The following is a 22,625-nucleotide window of genomic DNA, read 5'->3' as shown; positions in this document are numbered from 1 at the left end:
TAAATGTCTGCTTTTTAAGAGGATTCTACAAATATAAAGCCTCCATGGGATAAAATTCTGAATATTCAACCCTGTTTCAGTTGTTGCTCTCCAAACCAGAAATCTCTCCTATAATCATGATTGTAGAGCTAAACACAGTCCGAGTTACGGCTCATTTCAAGCCTCCACTGAGACGAGGTTGCTTAGTAGCCTCTTTTTTCTCCACTCCTGCTGTCTCACATTAAGATCAGCATTGGGGGTGAATCAAATGTTAAGATTCAGTGCAATCCATTGGTTTCCTTAGATAGGTACACATTTTATAAATCGGCATTATAAATATATACCAAATTAAATTTAACTTGTATTGAACTTAACTTGTTTACTTACTCTTTAAAGTGACTTTGGATTACTTTTTCTGTGAGCTGGCACTATATAACTGAACTATATAGAACTATAGAACTGCGTCTGTTATTGCTATCAGATTTATGTATGTACATTTTTAAGGAGCTTGCTCTGAGTTCAACTTTTTTCCATTGTCATCCTCCTGATCTTACAGTGGGGATAAAGACTATGTGGTTGGAGGGAAAGTCAGCTTATTGCTGTGCTGTCAATTATTCTGAGCAGTGACTAAGTTTAGGGTTTGATTCAAATCTTTAGGACTCATTCAACCTCCCAACATTATCGGTTCAGAAATCCATTTTAACTTTAAGTCACATTTAATATACTTTAAGTTGTGAGTTTTTAATCTGATTTAAGTACTTTTCAACTGCTGCTGCAGTGGATAGATACAAATATTGATACATGTGCGGAGCAAACAAATATCTACATTTTTGCTGTTCTCGTAGACTTTTCTCCTTTAGCAGAGAATTTTCCAAAGTTATGATGAAAGCACAACTTTTATTTACTTGACTTTTCAGCTTGTTCAGATGCACGAGATGAAAGAGGAGCTCACTGCTGCTTATTTACAGTCTTATGAGCTGTTGTGAAATGTTTAACTTTTTCTGAAGGTTTGTTTTGCAAGGCAGGTGATGTGTAAATATGCTATGGGACTTCATGAATGACTGAACGCATCATTAATATGTGAAACTCTTGCTGAAATATTTAGGGGAGACAGATTTCTACCTTCGGGGGGGGGGGGGTTCATTCTCAGTCTTAAACTTTGTGAAGTTAAGTAAGACTTTAGCTGTTTGATGGGGAGCTTATCAATGGGAAATTACCTACACAGCTAAATCATGTACATTTACAGTTTTTGCATGATTTTATGCCTTCAAATGTTGACAAAAATGGTACATATAAGACCAATCAAACATCAAAAAGTCCCCAATAAATTGTTTAATTTTCTCCTTTCTCCTGGTTTAACATCATCTATTTTAAGTAGCGGCCATCTGCTTTTGACCCTTGGATGGTATACATTACAGGAGAGAGTAAATTCAAACAAACCAGAACAAGAAGCTGTTGCTGCAACAATGTGCTAATCCCTCATTGGCTTCCATTTCCATTGCCAATTTGAGTTAGATTTATTTTCTCTGAGGGCATTCATTCAAGGGCTGTTGGAATGCTGTGTATTTTTGGTAGTGCTTACCTGCGTGATATGCAGTGGTGTCTGCCTTGGTGACTGTACTGATGATGTGGAGGTCCTGGAACAAAGCAATGCATCTTGATGATCCAAAGTTGGAGGCTGGCCAGCTGAGTCTCTCTACTCCAGTGATGGTGATCCTGGGCTCACTGGGCTGCAGCACCATCACCACTGCATCAATGCTTGGGATGGTGATACAAGTGTCCTCGCCAAAGCACCTAGAAATAAAAGGCATTCAAGTGAGAAGTGGATGGCAGACTGATCAGAAACATGATTTTGAAGTGACACACCCTTCAACAAAGTTATTTCCTTCCAACAATTTCAAATGGGATCACTGTGTAAAATGAGAAAATATAAATAAATGAATAAACAAATAAACAAAAGGGACGTTCAAGGCTGAAAATCAGTACTGAATGCTTGAACAGGCACTCTGTTGGCACTGCATTAAAAACACATGCAGTTCCTATTCAAAGATTGTTATAAGTATATGGTTCAAAACAAGCACCAATGATATTATGGAGATGCAATCAAATTCTGTTGAATAAATGCTCCAGCCTTCATGAGGCTAAAACCCTGAACTGAATTGTTTTTCAAATAGGAGCATTTGCCAGTTCTCTACTTTTCAAAAAGCTGTCATTTTATGTTTCTTTTTTAGAATGCATCAAACAAGCTAAATCAAACATTTTATCGTACCAGACTTGTTTAAATTTGAATTTCACTTTAAACTATACCAGAAGTTTATATCTTTCCACTATGACTTCAGTTCTGAGATCGAACACCAGCAGGGATGCATTTAATGGGAATCTGTTATTGTTGCTTTTCCAGAGTTGAAAAGGGGAATAACCATAATTATGCAGAGGGGAACAGCAAATACAAGTATGACCAAAGGTGAAAAAAAAAAACAAAAGCAAAAACATATAGCATCCAAGAGAATCAAAGAAGAGCAGTTTATCAATGATTTAGCTGTTTGTTCCTAATCCAGCCCAGTGTGTGTGGTGTTATTCAGGGGATAGGGTCCTTTGTCATGTTTATGCCCAGATAGCAGGCCTGAAGCAGAGTGCCTTGCTGTTTTCATACATGCATGTCTGCCTCCTGGAATGCCTGTCAGTGTGTGATAGCATACACTTAAATACACCTTAAATACACAGCATCTGCTGACAACCTTTAATTGCTGCATAAACTGTATATTGGCTCTTTAGAATTTGAGGCAGCTAGCTGTTAGCTCACGACAATGCTATGCTGAGAGTTAACGTTATCCAGCACACACACATGCACGCACACACCCTCATACACATACACACACGCACACACACAAGTGTGACATGTTCACACGTGTATTCGCACAAATGAGATCAAACTTCTTGTGCACAGCCTCTGTGATGCATTGGTTGACACACATAGAGTGAAGACTGCAGATCACACATCAATCAAATAGAAAACATGAGCTATGAGAACAGGATAGGATGGGAGGAGGTGAAGCATTGATGCTGGTGGAGGAATGTGGGATGCTATAAGCAGTGAAAGCTGAACAAACATGCCTCATTTTTGTCTTTACATTTCTCCGAAAGCCTTCCAAGCACATAATCATTGGAGCCTTTTCTCCCATTTGTGGCTGTGTAACCAGCTACAGAAAAAATAAGGAAAGTCTATGTATTTTTTGTTTTCCTGGATTTGAAAACACTGATTAAGTTAACTTGAGGAGGGCCTATCAAATTCATTGTTCTATTTTCAGTTAATTTGAATTTTGGATCATAAAACATAGTGAACTGCAAGACAAAAATTATATGAGATGTATACACAGATGTGTGATTTTAAATGTTCCATATCGTATCCTTTGTAGTTACAAGCAATACAGTAAAAAGCTAATAACCAGGATGCAAGTCCACAAATGTAGAAGTACTAATTAATGGCGTGTATTACTTATTACATACACTATAACATTAACTTAAGCTAAATATATTTGAAGTGTAGTGCAATTAAATCATTATCACAAAATACAAAGTAAAGAGGTCAAAATAGACTGATTTGCTTGAAATGCTTCTGTTTTGTTCTTCAAATATCACCATTTTACGATATGTTCTCATGTAATAGTGAAAGTATTACATTGCCTTTTTTAAAAATAAAAGGCAAGGTGTGAATCTTGCCTTTTGCATCCTTTTTGCCCAACAAAAGGATGCAAACTGAACCACTGCCATTAATCCTCCACAGTCAGTTGTCTCAGGACATGGCCTGTGACAAAAACACATTTCAGGGAATTGTGTAATCTTTGCTTTTCCTTCCTCTGGCGATGGTGGTGCGTGTAGCTGTTTGCAGAACAAGCAAAAAGCTATCGTTGTGAGCAGTGGGAGATACAACTTAGTGATGCAGAGAGGTGACATATGCATCAGCATGCTAAGCTGGGAAAAAAAACAAACAAGAAACAGCAAACAATCCTGGAGCTAATCCAAATCAATTATAAAGAAATATTGCAGGGGAGCTTAAAAGGACTGTTGCAAAGATTAGCACTTTTTTTCCTGAGGCTCAAAGTAATTGAGGTTATCAGGCATAAATAGAAAACAAATCTAAATGCAATTTGGAGTAATCAATTAACATCTCTTTGAATTTATAAGGAGTGATACTTTCCGCAGCACTCGGGACATGTAATGGCTGCAGGCCATGTGTCACCCTTTCAGTGTAAATACAGCTGTTTTTTCTGCCAGTATCTATTCCAGATGGGGTACTAAAACAGCCCCTTCAAAGTGAGACCACCCGAGTTATCCATGGGATTGTGTACTAAGATTTGCAGCTGTGAACTCACAATAGCAAAAACACTGACATAGCTGCAGTATCCGGTCGACTATTCAGGAATCAGACCCTAATAAATGGGTAGAATTAAGGCTAATTTGTGAAGCTCTCTGGGGCTAAACATTCAGTAAGGGTGAACTCTACTTCAAAGTAGGAAAACTCATTTTAAACAAATGAACAGCAATCTGTTTTTTTCATAGCAAAGCAAAAATATCAGATAGCAGAGACCTCATAGTGAATCAAACTGAATCATACCCTGAACTGTTGCTTTTCTTGTACAAAAAGTACCAACATTTCAAAACCTGTACACAATATAATGTAGAAACGTCTACATGTCCTACAGTTCTCATTCATCCATAAAAACCCAGTCCATTTTTATTCCTTACAGATGTAGAAACTTTAAGTGAAAGTGAAACTTTTAGTTATTATGACGCCTGATTGTGGAACAGCCTGCCGGAGAACCTCAGGGCCGCAGAGACTGTTGATGTTTTTAAAATGACTCACCTTTTTAATCAGGCTTTTATTTGATATTATTGATTTTCTTTATTCCTTTTAATCAAACTTTTTATCATATCAAATTTTTGTTCTATACTATTTTAATTATATGTTTTAACTCCATGTTTTAGTTAGATATTTGAACTATATGAGTTGAAAAGCATTTTATTTATTTTGTTCATTTTATACTTTTTTATCTTATTTTTCTTTTTTAGTCTTTCAGTTTTTAGCTCCAGTGTTTCCTACTGGGGCCTACCACACTGGGAGCTGCTTTGGGTCCACTGTTGGGGGTGCTGTCCTGTGGACTGCTCTGCCCGGGTGGCTGGAGGACTCTGCACCTTGGTGTGGGGCCTCTTGTCTGCCCGGGTCGGGACTGTCTCTGTGGCACTCCCTGTGGTCGTGGCCCAGGAGCCCTCTCAGTGTGGTCAGCCCCCCAAGGTGGCTTTTTCGTTGCCTTAGGTCTGGGTGCCCGGCCATGTCTCTGTCTGATAGGTGCAGTGGGTCTGAGCTTATGTGTGTCTGTGTGTGCATGTGTGTGTCTGTTTGTCTCCGTGTCTCTCTGGGTATTTATGGGGGTGGGAGGGTTGGTATGTTTTATCATTGTTGTTTTTAGCGTCTGTGAGGCACTTTGTGTTGCTTTTAAAGTATGAAAGGTGCCATATAAATAAAATTTGATTTGATTTGATTTGAGGGCACCAGAATCAACAGATAAACCACAGCCTCTGCTGATCACAGCCAAACTGACTCTCTACTTCCCTGCTTTTATCATTCTGTCCAGCTGACATCTGCTGCTGCATTGTGGGCACAACATGCCCATTCTTTAGTGTGAGTAGCCAAATGTGCTAAGTGTACAACAGTTGGTAACTGTGCTTTCAATTGAACGGCAACAAAATATTTAAAATCAACAGTACAAATTTGAGATTTTACTTCTGAGCTCTTCCATTAGGTTAAAACAAAATCTGCATTGTTTGCTCAATTAGAGGGGTTCATTTGAGCTGAGTACATCCAAAGCATCTCAGAGCAGAGAATATAGATTATTCTCTCATGGTCTTTAAACCTAATCCTACATACTTGGCAACTGTTTGGGATTTTTCATCTGGTTTGACAAACAGGATACATAGTTACCTGACCTTTCTGGAGAAGGCACTGTGGACCTTGGGGCCTTTAACAAAATGTTGCTTAAGACAGATATTGCAAAGTCTGTCATTGCATTACAATTAGAACTGATGAACAGTTAGTTCAACCCTCTTTGCATTGTTGCATCAGTTTGACAGGTGATGTGAAATCATGAGCTCTGAATCTGACATTGTGAGTACACTGACACAGGTTGGACACAGTTTCTGCATTACATTTGAATTTCACAAATAACTGAATAAGTTTAATTTGGAATTGTTGGTATGAAAGCTGATAAATAAGCCTGTTTTAAAATGTTCAATCCTTTCATGTGTGATTACTCTATTTATATCAATGTAAATAATCAGTACTACACGACAATAAGCCACATTTTATATATCATGGAGAGAGAGAGATAACTGATGTAATTAGCTTATCTATCTTAAACAGACATGTTTGTCACACTGTTACAAATAATAAGTCAGAGCTTTTAGCTGGTCAGGACAGATATTTGACATACCCATAAACAGAAAGATTTGCTCTCAGCTAGGATCACTTTACCATAAAAACTTGAAAGAAGGATTACTTCGAGTGGTAGAATAGGTAGACATATGAATGGTTAGGGTTGTAACACAAGTTATTGTGAAAATTTCTTGCAATTTTTAGAGTCCGCTGATGTCGTTAAGCATTATCATGGTATTTACTCCTTCTCCAGGATATGATGGAAATTTTTCTAATTTTAAAGTCTAACTTCTGGACTCCAGAGGCCTCATGTACAAAGGGTGTGTACGCACAAAAAAGTGGCGTACACACTTTTTCACGTCAACGATCACATGTATCAAGAACGAAATGACCGTGGAAATGTGCGGTGCCTCACGCCAACTTCAGGGCTGTCGTACGCACTTTTCTACAGTTACTGATTCTTTGGTGACACTTAGAGGTGATGTTGGGAAACTGTTATAATAAATAAATGTGAACACAATTTGTCCTCAGAATGAGTGATGTGCACATTTGAGACACAATTAACAATTAACACTGATGGCAATTAACACTGATGAACAATTAACATACATGTGTCTGCAATTACATGAGTGGATATAAAAGCATGTGCAAAGTGTTGCAATGCATACCATTAAAAACAATGGCTGCTTTAGCGGTATTGGAAGACATTGTAAATGGTGCAATTGGAAGAGAGCATGTGTTAAGAGACTGACAGGATTTGCTGGCACATGATGATAACTGGCTCATCAGCCATTTTGAGGGCTATCCTCCTCGAACTGTGCGCAGAGCTGCGGCCGGCGCTGGAGCGCAACAAAGCGAGGAGCGATGCGCTGCTTGTGCCACAGGTGATATGCACACTGGGGTTTAAGCAACCGGGGCATTCCAGAGGGAGCTGGCCAACCGATTGGGACTGTGCCAGTTGACCCTGAGCCAAGCCATGCCAGCCAAGTGGGACGGAATTATCTGCATCTCAGCAGGTATATCAAATTCCCACAATGCAGTTGAACAAGCCAACATTGAAGCGCAATTTGAAGAGAGCTGGTTTTCCTAATGTAATCGGAGCTATCGACTGCACACACAGTGCTTTAAAAGCGCCATCACATGATGAATTTGTATATCAACAGGAAACATTTTCATTCCATCAATGTACAGATCATATGTGATGCGCAAATGCTTTGTGGGGGTGGCCTGGTTCAACGCACAATTCATACATTCAGTAACAGAATTGTTGGGAACAGACTACAAGTTGGCACTGTGCGCGATGGTTGGCTTTTTGGAGAGTAACTTTATTCGTGTAATTGTCCTAATATTATTCCCCGTGACGTACATTGAGCATGTGCGCCCCCAATTTCTATCCTGTCTTCACAGCATCATAGTTGGTGGTTAAAGTTAATAACTTGCTGTTTTTGCTGGTTAAACAACAGCTTAAGATCTTTCTAACAAGCCCCTGATCGTCTCTGTGAGCAAATGTAAATAACCCTGTGCGTCAAGTGTGAAATGTCTTAATCAGCCGCACCGTTTCCCTGGCGCACTTCTGCTCTCAGTTACTGTATGAACACGTTTGTTGTGAGTTTCACAAATACATAGGTATTTACCTTTAATCAGAGTCACTCACACTCCCACACCCACCACCCGTGAGAGAGCAGTGTCACCCATAGTTTTGCCAACTTTCTGTTCAAACAGCCTCCCCCGCCTGTTTTGGCCACACTTCGGCAGTGGGTAGCCAGTCTCTGCTTCACATCCATCTTAATATCGGACCACTTCTTTTTCACCTCTGCTTGTGAGGCTTCTCAGACCTCACAGGATTAAAGGCCTCATTCACGCTCTCCCACACTCCTCTCACGTTTTCTGCTTATATCGTAGGACAGCGTGCCAAAGAGCACATTTTTGCGGGCCTCCACTTAAGAAAGTAGCACCGCCATCTCGCTTTCCGTTAAGTTATTCTTTTTCCGTCTTACTCATTCTTTTTTCCTTATTTTTTGATCGTGCAGAGAGAGGAATCGCAGGTGCAAGGCTCATTTAAATAATTTTTTGCATATTTAAGTTGAAACGTGGACAGGGAGGACTCCGGTACTTGTGAGCTGAATTCCACGTTGATTGGGATGTACAAAACGTGCTTGGATTCATGTGTGCGCATACATTGATACATCCGGATATTTTTGTACATTGGAGGGCATTTTGGTTTGAGCGTACGTCATGTTTCAGTAGGAAATCCATGCAAGTCTTTGTACACAAGGCCCGAGATGTCATCTACTTTGCTCAAAAGTCCATCTCTCAGCATGCTACAGAACATCTTCAGCATATACATTCATGTGCTGCACTCACATATCCTTCATGCAATTTTCCAAGCACTGGATATCCCTTTACTGTCACTTTCCCTTGCATAGGGGACTGCTCTACAGCTGAATGTTGCCACTTGTCCTTCTAAGTATAAGGAGGTTGGAGGCGGAATCATAACATGACTCCCAAACATAGAACTCATGTTTTAGTTGAATCTTGACACTGACACTGACATCTCTATCACTCTGTTACTGTACAAATTGGTTACTCATTAAAAGTACTGTGTTGAGGTTAGGAAAATATCATGGTTAGACATTAAAATACATTTTATGGCTAAGACCTTCTGATATTTTCTATGTCGATATGGTTGCCAGTAAATATGTCAGTAGACTGTCAGGCACAGGCAGGGTATACAGTCTGCACACCGTTATGATATGTGCCAAAAGCCCTGCTGCACTAAAACCAGCAGGGCAAGTGGCCATACACCTGCCTAGACCATATGGCTGATACAAATATAAAAAGAATATTTCAATGGCAACAATGGTACAAGCTGAAACGGATGAATGAGTCAATACATTTGCTGAATACGTTGCATTCCAGGCTCGACAGCATGTGACTGTATTTTTTTTTCCTTCTCTGTGGCACATTCCTGGTCCATATTTAATGACACTATAAACCTTTCGTAACAACTTCTTTTTAAAGTGAAAGTCCTTTAGCCTTTAACCATTTGGACTGTTCTTATGTGGCACTGCTCTAGTGCTGGAAGTGCTTGTACATTATATGCCACATTTACTCACACAGCATGTCTTAGCCTATATAGCTGTATAGCTACACAGTGATTTCTCCTAGATATTTGCACACATTCATACAGGCAACGTGGGATTCAGTGTCTTGGCCAAGGACGTGTGGCCCGGGGAAGACAGGACTTGAACCACTGACCTTCCGATTGGCAGGCAACTGCTCTTGCTTGTGAGCTTCCATATAAATAATGAAGTCCTCCATCACCACACAACAACACCTCGAGCCAACATAATGCACCTGAAATGACTGATCAAGGGTGAAATTGATAACATCAGTAATGCCGGTATTTCTCTCTATTCAAATGCAAGCCCATGTTCCTGGACTTGTTTCCTGTAGCTCATTGGCAACAAGTTTGGGAGACACTTAAGAGCAGTGGAGTTGTTGTTAACATAATTAGTAACACCTGTGCTTCTCTTGCTCAAAGTTTCCAGCACGTTCATCAGCCACTCATGTAATTGTTGACCTTCAGACCTGTTGTCTGAAGCGTGTGGAAACGTTGCAGCATCTCTCCAAGCAAATATAATCATACTCAGTCTGATTAAAAACTCCTAATTTATGTACATTATCAGCAGATATTCTTTTTGGGGGGTTATTGTATTATAATTTCTGTGGTTTACTGAGCATAGAAGACAGTGGGACATCTATGGCTACAAATTCTATGGTAAAGCAACATTTGTTTAAAGGAGACATAAGCCCTTTTTTTTACAAGGTTGAAACACTTTCCTGTAGTTTTGATGAAATGTTTGTGACACACTTTAGTCAAAATAAGACTTAGAAACATCAAAACTCTTCCTTTTAGGCTTTGGGTCCAGTTGAACAGTCTTTCTTTCTGAGGAACCTTCCAAACTAAATTAAAGTTGAAATATCCATAGCACAACATTTGCTGAACTGCTGTAGTTTCAGTGATTTAGACTCACGTCACACAAAATCATAGCATGATCATATTTTAGTCCTCATGACTAAACTATTTAGTCCTCATGAGTTCCTCCTGCCGCTTTTCTTAAACCCTATAATGTTTTCCGAAGTTTAGAAGCCTCCCTTCGGATCTGTCTTTGCTTCATTGTTTGAATTACACAAGAGATGTTTAGCTGATTTGGCTTTCATCTGCCCTTTAAAGTTGCAATGGTTTTCACACAATTACACCAACTTTACATGGATTGACATGTCATTTCATGCTATGCTCCTATTGGCTGATTAGGAGACAAAGGTCATAGCAGCAGACACACAGCAGGATGATCATCTTACATTTCTGTTACTCTTACAAATTTGTCCCTTTGCAATTCTGAGGAGCTGAGAGCTGTAATTCATTTTCTCTGCAAATCTGAATGTCTCATCGAATGACACATTGACACATGACAATTTCTCAGATATGTAGGGGGGCCCAAATAAAGTGACAGAATTGTGGTTTTACAGAGTTTTTGAATTGGTAGTGACTTCAGACAACCAAATATACCGTTTGCTGTCAGGCACAGAAAAATGGGATTCTTTAAATATTTCACCTTTAAAATTGTCCCCAAGATGAAAACAGAAACAGTAGCCATGTAGAATTAATGCTATTTCCTTCATTATTTTTCTTCATGTCTACTGTAATTGCAGTTATTGAGTGTCAGCAAGAAACAAATTTATTTGTCATGACATAGTCAACATTTCTGCTTATTTATGCAAAACAATACTCTTCCTTGGCAGCAGGCCTAGCTTTAGGCTCTCAGAGTAACTAATGCAGTTGCGTGGGAGGTTTTTTGCTAGAGTCACATTTAAAATTTCAGCACACCTCATCACTGAGTCTCCACTGATGTGGGTGCTTCGCACATTAGGCTCACGTATTTACTTGTAGTGCTTGAAGCGGATCTCATTTTTCATAAACACTCAGGAAAGTGTACAGCCGTGGCAACTAGCTTACCAGTCAGCAGTCTGGTAAAAAAAAACTTAATTTAAACAACATTTAGCAATGTTGCAAGCTTAGCTATCATGTGAATAATGTATTTCTTGATAATCGGTATGCCTTCAGCTTTGATGGCTCTGCTTCTTCAACGTGCACACAAGTGTGCACACAAGTGTGCACACACACACCTCTGCACACACACACACCTCTGCTGCATTAGTTGAAGTTCTTCAGCCAGCGGCCGTGCATCAAACCCAGTGGTACAGAGGAGAGAAAAAACCCAGGGCTGTGCTGCAGGGGTCTACATATATTTAAAACAATCATGAATTTTAATGGTAACCCACCAAGGGAGGCTGTTTTTATCAGCCAGCTTCTCTCCCTCTTCCCCACACATACAAACTCACACTTTGTTTTTGCATCTTTCTTTCCCTGCCTCCTCTGGCAAAACTGGGCCAGAATTATTAATACATGACATGAAAATGTAAAAACTAGCCCCCGGTGGAAACAGCGAACTGAGTGAAGTGTTAGGGGAAGGAGAAGTGACAGCAGAGGAAAGAAAGACACAGACAGGACTGAATGAAAGAAAGGTGAAATCCACTGCGTGAAAAGGGAACTATTACATCAATCAGGTTGTGCTGTCTGCTGCGTTGTTATAACACCTAATAGAAGTGTTGAGGTGGAATAACACTCCCTATATCTCAGTAAGGAGTCACAGAGGACTGGATACAATATGACACAAATAAAAGAAAAACATGTTGGGTGGTGGCACACTTACTGAACAGTTGTGGAGATTTGCAGGCGCCGTATGCCTGGTGTGGGAAACTGGCGAGAGTTTATATAGGAAACTTTCCTCACAGCAGCGTTCATATTGTCCAAGTCCTCTCCCTCCATCACCAGAATAGACTGAGCTGGGTTAAAGTGGAACTATTGAAAGGAACAACAGAGACAGAGATTAGGGTGCTATTAAAACAGCATCTTAATAGCAGTCCCATTAATCATTGGGAGTGATATCTGTGGCCAGTTTGTACAGGAGAGTCTAGTAATCACTCTCCTCTTAACTCTTCTTGGTCTACAGCAGCTCCCGAGGGGAATATGTGACTATTTAGCTGCTAAGTGCTCAACAGATGAATGAATAACTGACGCATACAATTCTAACTGAGAAGCTGTAGGTCAGATGTGTCTCTCTTTTGGAAACAATCAGTGCACACAAGAGGTAGCACCAAGAAAATGGGGAGATGACACTGCTTGAGTCCCCTCAAACCTCTGTGCACTGCCATTTTGATGATTGCATACTACCTGGCCAATGATTTGCTGTATGGTAACATTATCAAACTCTATGTCAAGACTTCTAAAGCGGAACCCATAGTAAAACTGCATTTACAGTAATGAACAAAACACTAGCATACAGTGTAATCACTGTCTGGAATCGTTATGGTGAACATGTTTGGAAACATTTAGTGATTTACACATCCAGCAGATACAGAGCGACATCATTAATCACTGGGAGTGGTATCTGTGGCCAGCTTGTACAGAAGAGTCCAGTCATTTCTCTCCTCTTAACTCTTCTTTGTCGACAGCAGCTCCCGAGGGAAATATGTGACTATTTAGCTCCTAAGTGTCCCACTACTGTATGGGAAGAGTTACAGATAGTTTTTCTTTTCTTTTCTTTTCTTGCAAGTTGAATTCACAAAAAACAAAGACTTATAAAACAGCTCATAGTCAGCATGTGTGGACCTTTTACGACCACAGGGCAGTTGCTCCTGTTGCCAATGTAGTCTTGCATCGGGGTAATAAAGTTTAAAGTCTTTCTCCGGGCCCTGATGAAACTCCTGAAATCTAATCTCTGTTAATTGATATTATGTACTTTTTTTTACATGAAGATAATTCTTTCGTGCCTTCAAAAGGCTTAGAGTAATTCTACACTTGCTTTATTTAGAATTAAAGGATCTCATATGCAAGTTAGCCCTGCCTCTCCCCTCAACCACTTGCTGCCAATAGCTTAGATGCAGCTTCTGTTGCTGGTCAACTCTTCTAGGACAGAATGAACAGACAGTCATTTTTCTAAATTTTTTTAATTCACAATAATGTGTTGACACGTTAGCTGCTGTAACGTCCACCTTATTAGTTTGTTTTTCTCCTAAATACCATCAGATGTACACTGGGAAAATGAGCACAATCAAACACAAACACCTGTACACGAGAAATAGACCAGGAAGAGAAGAGCAAAGCAGGTGTAGAGACTCTCAAACTGAGCTGAAGTGATATAAGTGGACACAGATAATGACTCTTCCACTTAACCACGTTTAGCACACAGCTAATGGTCCGTTGATAAATGCTGTCATAGGGTTAACTTTTCCTGATCACCAGCTCTGAAAAGTTAGCTACCCCATAAGATGACAGAATAAACTTTTTAGGATTGTTTCCTATGAAACCTAGTTTAATCAATGGTTATGAGACTGTCACTTGTCAATTTCTGTCTCAGGATGGTAATGGTCAGCCATAATGTTGCCTGCTTGTTTCACTGAGGTTTTCTAGCACATAGAAAAATGCCATGTGAACATTTCAAACATGTTTGTGAGACCATTACATGTAGTTTACATGTAGTTTGTAAACCTGTCTTGGTTTCCTTAGCAAGGTTAATTTCTATAAAAAGTAATTTGTTGGCTGCCTTTTGCTCTTTGCTCTGTCAGGATGAACCCAAACTACTTCAGTAATGTTGATGAGTTGTTGAGTCCAGTACTTTTTGCATAAATTAACCTTTTTTTACCCCGTCGTCCTTCCTGGTTCTTCACAGCGACCCTTCCATGGAGACCATTTCTGGTGAAGCCTCAGGGATTACAGGATTTTTTTCCCTATTTCTTAAGGAAAACACTTTCCAATACTAGTCTTTTAGGCCTCCTATCTTTTTTTGTCCTCCACTTGTCCAGTGTCCTCAATTTTTCTAAGGCCACCTGTACACTTCCATGCCAAGCTATGCCAAGCGAAAATGAATGAAAAAGCAGCCAGTATTGAAAGAAAAACTTTTATAGGCCTTCAGAACATCTGGAGGACTATTATCCAATTCCAGCTTCAAAGATTCAAAGAAAGTCTGGCTCCTTGAATATTGTTTTGGCCACTGACAGATAGACTGTAGCCTGGGAAGGTGAATTGCTTCGTAATTGTGATTTTGTATATCCAACAAAAATCCAGCTGATTTACATTGGTAATTTCAATGATGCACAAAGCTAGAGATGGCTGTAAAAGACCAGAGTATCCCAGAGTTCACCATAGGACAAATGAAGAGCACAACATGATATCCTGCAAAAGCAGAAAAGAATCCAAACATAACAGAAAAACAATCGCATACTTGCATCTTTAAAACTTAGATAATTCTGTTCATTTTCACTGAGTAAAAACATCAGTCTCTGGGCAGGTAAAATCCTTGTTGACTCTTGGAAACAACCCCTGCTTTGGATTGCAATTACTGACTCGATGCCCTGTTCAAAAGAGTGCCAACCCTTCCTATCAGGGTAGGGCATAGCTCCTGACAGCAAAGAGACAATATTCTGAAGTTTCTAATCCCAGAAACAGCTCCACACGAGTCCACCATCATCAAGAGTAAGGTGAATTTCCGACAGCGAGCAGGCAATTCACCCACCAGGATACTGACCTTTTCGCTCAGTGCAATTCAGATTGTATCTGTCTATACCTATGAGTAAAATAAAGATCATGGCACAAACTTTCTTCTCAACTTTAAATCTTTTCACAAGAGTTGAGTTTGAGGTCAAGAAAAATCATTTCAATAAAGGTCTTGCAAATGTTGAAATGTCAGTTTTTTTTCTTAGTTCTAGGAAGACCCATTTTGTATGCATTTAACAGTAGTCTGAACATATGTGTGCAGGAACTAATTTGTTTCAGGTAATCCATCCATGTGAACATTATGCCTATGCTGCATGGTAATGCAGCAGCAACCCACTTTGACTAAAACAAACAGAGCTGGTGTTCACTGTGATGGATCACCTATTCTAAGGTAGTTTCAGGTTTTTATAAATGGACTTTCACACTGTACTGACAAAAAAAGGAAAGTAGCGGGTGGCTGGAAGTCAGGAAGGACGCTGCCATCATGACGATAATAGGAATATGTGTGTATGTCGCCTAAAACATAGGGAAAAAAAGGACTAGTTTCTACTGACCAGATTCAAGCCAGTACACATCTGTGCACTCCTGCAGTGTTTAATAGCAGGGATTTCAAGCTGCTTTTTCTTTAGACAGAATAACGTGCTCCTACAAGAACTGCACTGAGTGTCGCCCATTTCCTCAAACTGGGTCTCAGCAGCAAGGTGACACTACTTCAACACTCCACGGAGTTCTCCACACAGTCCCTGTCCCCTGTCATTTTCCCATTCACAACTTCTCTGTTCTCGTTGTCTCCTCTCATTTTCTGTTGTCTGTCGCTATACTTGCTGTGCATTTGCCTCTACCTCCAGCTGTTTCTCGCTCCCTGCCTGTTATTCTTCTCTGATTGTGCTGTGCCAGCCCTCCACTCGCTTGGCTAAATGCTGTCCTTAAGCCTCCTGCAGACTTATTGGAGCCACATGAGTGTGTGACTAAGAAGAAATGAAATGACTCTCTAAGATACACTGGCCCTGAAGATGTCTTTCTCCTTTCTCCCATATCCCTCTTGGCAACCAGCCTTATCATATCAAAGGCTGGCGAGCATCTCTTTACCGCATCATAGTACAAGAGTCCCTATGAAAAGAGCGACTGGAGGAGAGAGCAAGAACCGGGAAAGATAGAAAGAGAGTTACAGGGACTGTTGGTGGGTGGTTCGAGGGAGGGGGGTGGGGGGGTGTTATTTAGGGTCTACACAAACCCCCCATTCGTCTTGTCTGCTTTCTGTCTTCCTTGGTGCAGGGAGATGGATTAGGCATGCCAGTGAAACGAGGGATTTAGGGGGGAGGAAGAAGGCAGCACAAGAGTTTCACTAAAGCCAGCTGGTGATTTGAAGAAATAGCATTTTTCTGTCAAATGCTATAAAAATATGTGTTTTTTGGGGGGTTCGTCTATATACGCACACCAAAGAAGAACGTGTGTTGCTTGTACACACAGGATGTTTTTTTAAGTGACCAACTCTAGGACATTCATTGCTGCAGAAAGAGCTGAATTTAAAAAAAATGTTCTTGTTAAATGTGTTTGTTGTGCAGAGAGACAATGACTGATACCACTTTCGTGTTTGCCAGCAGCTGGTTGTTTTTACTGAGTGTAAAAACAAGGATGGCAACAATAAAATGATAAATGAGCCCCACTGAACATATTCAATGTAGTCTACACAGTTTTACCATGTTTGTGCTTCAAGTAGCATTAAGACACTGGTTGCGTACATATTCCATGAGAAAGCACACTTCATACTGAATGAGTGTAGAAAACATTTGTCTTTAATTTTTACTTCCGTTCATTGTTTTTTTTATCAATATTAGGTACTGACATCGTGCTGACACATAGTAACTGTGTAGGTGAATGCTCACTGTGTAGTTCATAACTGATTGAAATTAAATTGAATAATACTTAATTTGAAAGGAAATAGTTTTGCAGCATAAAGAATAGATAAAAGTAACTCATTATAGAAAAAGTCAATACGTAAAGCTATTGTTTTGGACAGGAATGAGCTCTTGTACGGTCTGATTGAACACACTTGATCACTTTGTTATGTGGAGGGCGTGCAGCATTTTGTAACATGTTAAGCAGTTTTTTGTTGAGCAGCTTTTGCAGCATTCTTCTTTCCATAATAAGTTCCATGGACATCAGAGCAGACCCCAGCACGGAACCAGATCTGCATTTTCTTTGCGTCTCTAATCACTAAAATTTGTATCTTACAAACGCTTTCCTGAAAACTGTAAATGTATTATATTTCTTTTTAAAACATTGAAATTATAATAACAATCTTTAACGTAACATTAGCATTAACATGTAGCATGTGGATGCGATGCAGGCACACATTACCTCCATCATGTGGAGTGGTTTCCAGTTTTTTTTTTCTTTTTTTAAAAGGTTTTTCTTCACATTTCTGCACCAAGTCATTTAGAAAATAAAAAGTGAAGAAGTTTTAAAGCCTAAGTTTGCATTTCTTTAGTGTCCTCACACTGAGTCCTGCAACTTGACTTATCTCAGCAAACATTTAGCTTCTTTTACTTCTCTCTATTGAAATGTTTAAGAAATATTGGTATTAACATGACTTTAAATATGTCAATCGATAATTTGTATTTCCCTTTATTATCCTCCTATGTGTGTGTGTGTGTGTGCATGTGTACCTTTATACTTTTATCCAGGCTCTCGAGGGAGTTAATGTCCAGTCCCTCTTTGCACGCCTGCAGACAGGAAATAACTTTCTGACTCTCAATCTTTCCTGGTCGGATGGTCAGTCCAGATAGGTTTCCCCGGAAGTATTGAGTGAACCGCGGCTTTGTTACTTCCCCACCTACAAACAACCATACAGACACATCCAGTAATCACACTCATGTATTAAATGCTTCTCTTGAATTTACAACATCTGGCTGTTAGAGCTTCATGGTGACTGGGGATCTCTGGAGACCTGTCAGTGATGCTTGAGCAATACAAAAGTCATTACTCTCTATGAAACTGTATGGTTTACAAGGTAAATTAATTTAAATACAGCAGTTGTTTTTTAATAATTACAATAGGTCCCGCAAATATCTTTTCATGGGTTACACCAACATGGCATGCTGAAATGTTAACAACAGCACTTTGAAATAATCAATTTTTGCCCAAACCATGATCTGTTCCTAATCCCTCAAAGTTGTTTTGGTGCATTAGTCTGACCAGGACACTGTGGCTGGTGCCTAAGAAAGAAGCTGTGTTGTCTAAAAAGCACAAAAGAGAAAAAAAAGAGGAAATGAATAAAATGTAAGTATGTGAATGAGTGAAAAAAAATCTGTTCCACAGTTTAAATTACTGCATGTACTGGTACCATCCACCCCCCTAATTCTTCTTTATAATGAGGACTTTGTTGCTTGGTCGAGTAAACACTTCATAAGGAGTATTGATCTGTTTTATTTAATTTATGTCAACAAGCAACCCATGGGTACTAACTGTTGTTGTTGGGGAGCTCAACATCTGTATGCACTAAATAACTTACATAGAGGGTGCTGAGCTCACATTTTCTTAATAAAAACAAACATTTATCAACTGTATTACCACATATGGTTACTCTAATACAGGCAGCAGAACTTTGCAGACAAAGAGAGTGGATTGTTCGATTTCATCTGGCTGCAAGACAGCTGGCAGCTCTTTCTCAGTTGCACTATGTGGGACTAATGTCTGCTGATAAGTTAGCCAAATTAACTCACTCATGCTCATCAGAAACTGTGGTCCTCTCCTCGCCTGCAGACATACAATATGTCTAACAGTGACCTTGTCCAGCCTTAAAGCATGTGTTCTAATGAACAAATGCACGTTTTGTGTCCCATTACAGTGATTGAGCAGCAGGGTGCTGCAAATGTTATTCAGTTTGTTCATCCAGGTTAAATAAAGGTAAGGAAAAGTCAATATATAAAAAGTATTCCTCTGAACTCCATAAAGGCCAGTATCAGCAAGAGGAGTCTTTAAACCACTCATTACCCTGAAAGGTTACTATAGCTCTAAGTATAAAAAGTTCACCTTTGCATTTATTTAATGTATCCCCTCCCTCTTCTTCTGCTTCTCTCTCTTTCTGGCAGTAGTCATGGAACATTCCCTTTGTTTAACAATTCTCTGAAAAAAGTGCAAGCTTACTCATTCATCAGAAACATTTGGAGGATTAAGTGGTGCAATGACTGATATTTAAGGTGCATCCCAGAAAACAAAGTTCTATCTTTTTATATCTATTTGTTTAGTCTCTCAACACACTTCCAAGACACTTTGTGCCTTTGTTACACTTATCATAATAATTATAATAATTGCTGGAGACAAATAGCAATCGGCAGCATTTGAATCTTTCCATAGTTATTTTTCACAGCTGTGAGTGGGAGTAGTCATTATCAAAACCCAGCATGTCTGCATCATCTTTCAAAGTATAAGTATGAAAAGCTGTGTAATAAAGTAATTGAAAAGATACAGCAAATTATTGAGTTGTCCAGCCAGCTGAAAGTTGTAAGCACTCATGTTGCAAACATCAAGTAAGAGAGCAGAAGCAGGGGTAGGTTGTCATCGTTTTTATAGTTTTATAGTTTATAGTTATTTGGAGAATGCAATAAATGTGATCCCTGACTGAATGGGTTTTGCCAGGCCAAGTATGTCCTTGTAGTTATTGTCAATTAACAGTCAAACTGCTTTATTGTAGAAAGATCACCTAGTGTTGCCCATCTTGGGGGAGCTGGAAGAGATAGATCTAGCCTTGGAACCATAACTCTTGTTGGGAGAATCCTTAATATAAAACCCACAAGAACTTGACCTGGTTACCCTAATTCCCTGATAATAATGCAGGGACATTTATCACTGCCCCACAGGTTCTGAAAAGCTCAGTCAGCACATATAGAGACACAACTGACCACTACTGGTAGCACTTTATCATGCCTTTTTCCCCTTGTCTGAAAACAAGACATAAATGGAGTGCAGTGACTGCAGGTCCTCATGTTAGAATCCTCACCATGAATGCTGACCTGCAGCCACATTGTGCACAATGACTGGCTAGACAGAGCTCCCTTATCACCCAGGGTGCAGACAGGATAGACTTACAAGCTGATTTGATCTCTCAAGAGAATCTTATCAACTTAGTGGCTTGTCATTTGCTTGCCTGGCTTCTAAAATGAAACCCTGATAAAAGTCTATTTCTTGACCAGGCAGATGGAAATACAATCAGGAGGCTGTAAAACCCATCTTTCACTTTTCTTTGTTTCTAACAGAGTATTCTATGTCATCAACTTAGCTCATGCTTGTCTCTATATGTCTGTGTGTGGAGCACAGTTTTCCTTAATGCAACTAATCTCAACTTAAAGAGGAGAGTTTTGGAGAAGTAAGCAGGAAATCTACCTGAGCCACAAACTGAACTTCTCCACCAAATTTCATTGTCATTTGTTGATCGACCTAACCAAAATCCAAACACAATTTGCTTGTTCATCAAGCAAATCAAGAACAATGTTGCTTGTTCTTGATTTTACAGCTTATGTATTTTAGCTTTATGTAATGTCGCTCCAGTTACATTTTTACAGTAAGGCCCTTCTTTACAGCTAGATCTTTTTGTGAGTTGGGAATTCTTAAAACACCAGTTAGATTTTCTGCTAAAGCGTTGCATGCAGCCTTGCCAATGCTACCTTAATTTGCTTGCTATCTGTGTTGAAAACAGCCAACAATTGTCTCCACTAGCCGTTTAAATATGGTACACACAGGTAAACCTGCTTCTGTTATTACAGTCAACAGGATTGTAATACTATCTCTGCTATTATGCAGCCGAGTTTCACCAGAAATTGTGTACATTTGTCCACTTGCCTAAAACACTGCAGAGCCACAATCCATGCTTCAAATTGTAAGTAGGTAATGTATCCATTGACTGATGTTTTTCTGTTCACTTGACGTGATGAGAAATCGACCATATTTTTTTACATTCTTGCAAATATTTGTGACCAAGTAAACACTAACACTAACAATGCAAGGAAAGGATATGTTATCATGCAGGAATACCTATGGAGACAGTATATTGACGCGTTGATGAATCAAAACTTAAGATCTATCTGCAAAGGGAAAAGGCTGAATAAAATGTAGTAATGGCACAATTTCTGACCCTTGACTGTGAAACTGGACGACTGTGGCTATTTCATGAACTGAATCAGGTTGTGATATTTGTACTATCACAAGGCTTCCTTGTGGTACTGACCAATAATGTCAGAGTGGTGCACATTGTGTAGAGCCAAAAACAAAATCAACATGAACACTTACAACTAAATTGCTTTTTCATTAAACATGTTTTGAATGCATTCACAGCACCACATTAAGACATAAGCTGGATATCTACTGGCTGTATCAGAAGGAAAACAACAGTGACAGTTGAGCTCAGAGGGTAAGACGTTAAACTAAAACAGTTGGATTTTGAGATTTTGTGCTTTGCAAAAAAATGGAAAGCCAAAAGAGCATTGATGACCCATTTAGGAAACATTCATTTCTAATTCTGTTAAGAAAGAATCAGCCCTGTATTCAACCTAATTTGTGTTGCTTATATTGTATATTACATCCATTCAATCTTAGATTATATAAGTCAGTTCATATAATAAATATTCTTCTTTATGTTTTTCAGTAGAGGCAGTGGCACCAAATAAATTAAATGATGGTCCACCCTGGATTTCCTTTCAAGTACTTACTGATACCCCACCAAGTAGCCTATTAGATATTTGGAGAAGTGGATTCTATCCATACATTTAAAAACTACAAGGTCAGGTTGGAATTCCCAATCTAGGCAAACCTAATCTTTCTGTTATCGTCATGCTTCAGCTGCTCCCACTTCTTAAACTCAGTTATGATATCCTTCCCCTTTTCTTGGCGTTCTCTGACCACCTATCCAATTAGTCTTTCCCTGACAGATGTTATCAATTTAGGCTGCAGCCAGGAAATCTATTGGGGTCCCAGACAGAAGATTAAAAAAGGAAAAAAGTAGAGGTGAGAGTATTACTAGGAGTCTAGGGAGTGAGAATGATATAGGTGATAAAGCTGCTGATCATTCCACTTTACAGAGTCTGATTCTCACTGCCAGCAATGTGCAGCCCTTCTTGCTCTACAGATCTTCTCCTTTATTTGCATCATTTCCAAATCAGCAACAGATGAGAATGGAGATTTATGGGTGGGGTAGAAATAGGATAATTACTTATTTTTAGGTAAGAGCTGTGTCCTCAATCACTGTGTGGTTTTAGAGTGAGAGTATATGTTTCAGTCCTCGTGGGCCGATGTCTATTCAATGTACCGTAGTTTCTATGCGGTATACCAGTTTTGAATTGTGCGCATATGCAATCATCAGAGTTCTATCTGCATTCTTGCTGCTGTGATGCCGAAAGTCAGGGAGGCAGAGACACAGTTTGTGATTACACACAAAGACGGAGAAGAACGAGGAAAAATGATTGTGTTTTTCTGACTGTTACACACCTCTGAACTGGTCAAAGGGTAAATATAGGCTGACAGTGGGAGAAGTGCACCGCCAGCACTTACTCTCTGATGTGATGTAAGAAGGCTGAGCAAAGGAAGGTACTTTTATAAGAA

At 39.5% G+C, this 22,625-nt stretch overlaps 1 protein-coding gene across 1 annotated transcript in view; it reads right to left on the bottom strand.

The window, feature by feature from the left end:
- LOC140314667 (calsyntenin-2-like) overlaps positions 1-22,625 on the bottom strand; it is a 286,768-nt gene that overhangs the window by 14,229 nt on the left and 249,914 nt on the right. Inside the window, exons 10-12 of the mRNA XM_072392991.1 lie at positions 17,699-17,865; positions 12,187-12,335; positions 1,562-1,773 (exon numbers count right to left, since the gene is read on the bottom strand). Coding sequence (XP_072249092.1) covers positions 1,562-1,773; positions 12,187-12,335; positions 17,699-17,865 — 528 coding nt within the window. The remainder of the gene's footprint in view (positions 1-1,561; positions 1,774-12,186; positions 12,336-17,698; positions 17,866-22,625) is intronic.

This window comes from Leuresthes tenuis, unplaced genomic scaffold (genome assembly GCF_036924035.1).
Source record: "Leuresthes tenuis unplaced genomic scaffold, fLeuTen1.0.hap1 SCAF_9, whole genome shotgun sequence".
Taxonomy (NCBI): domain Eukaryota; kingdom Metazoa; phylum Chordata; class Actinopteri; order Atheriniformes; family Atherinopsidae; genus Leuresthes; species Leuresthes tenuis.
This window is presented reverse-complemented; position numbering and strand designations above follow the sequence as displayed.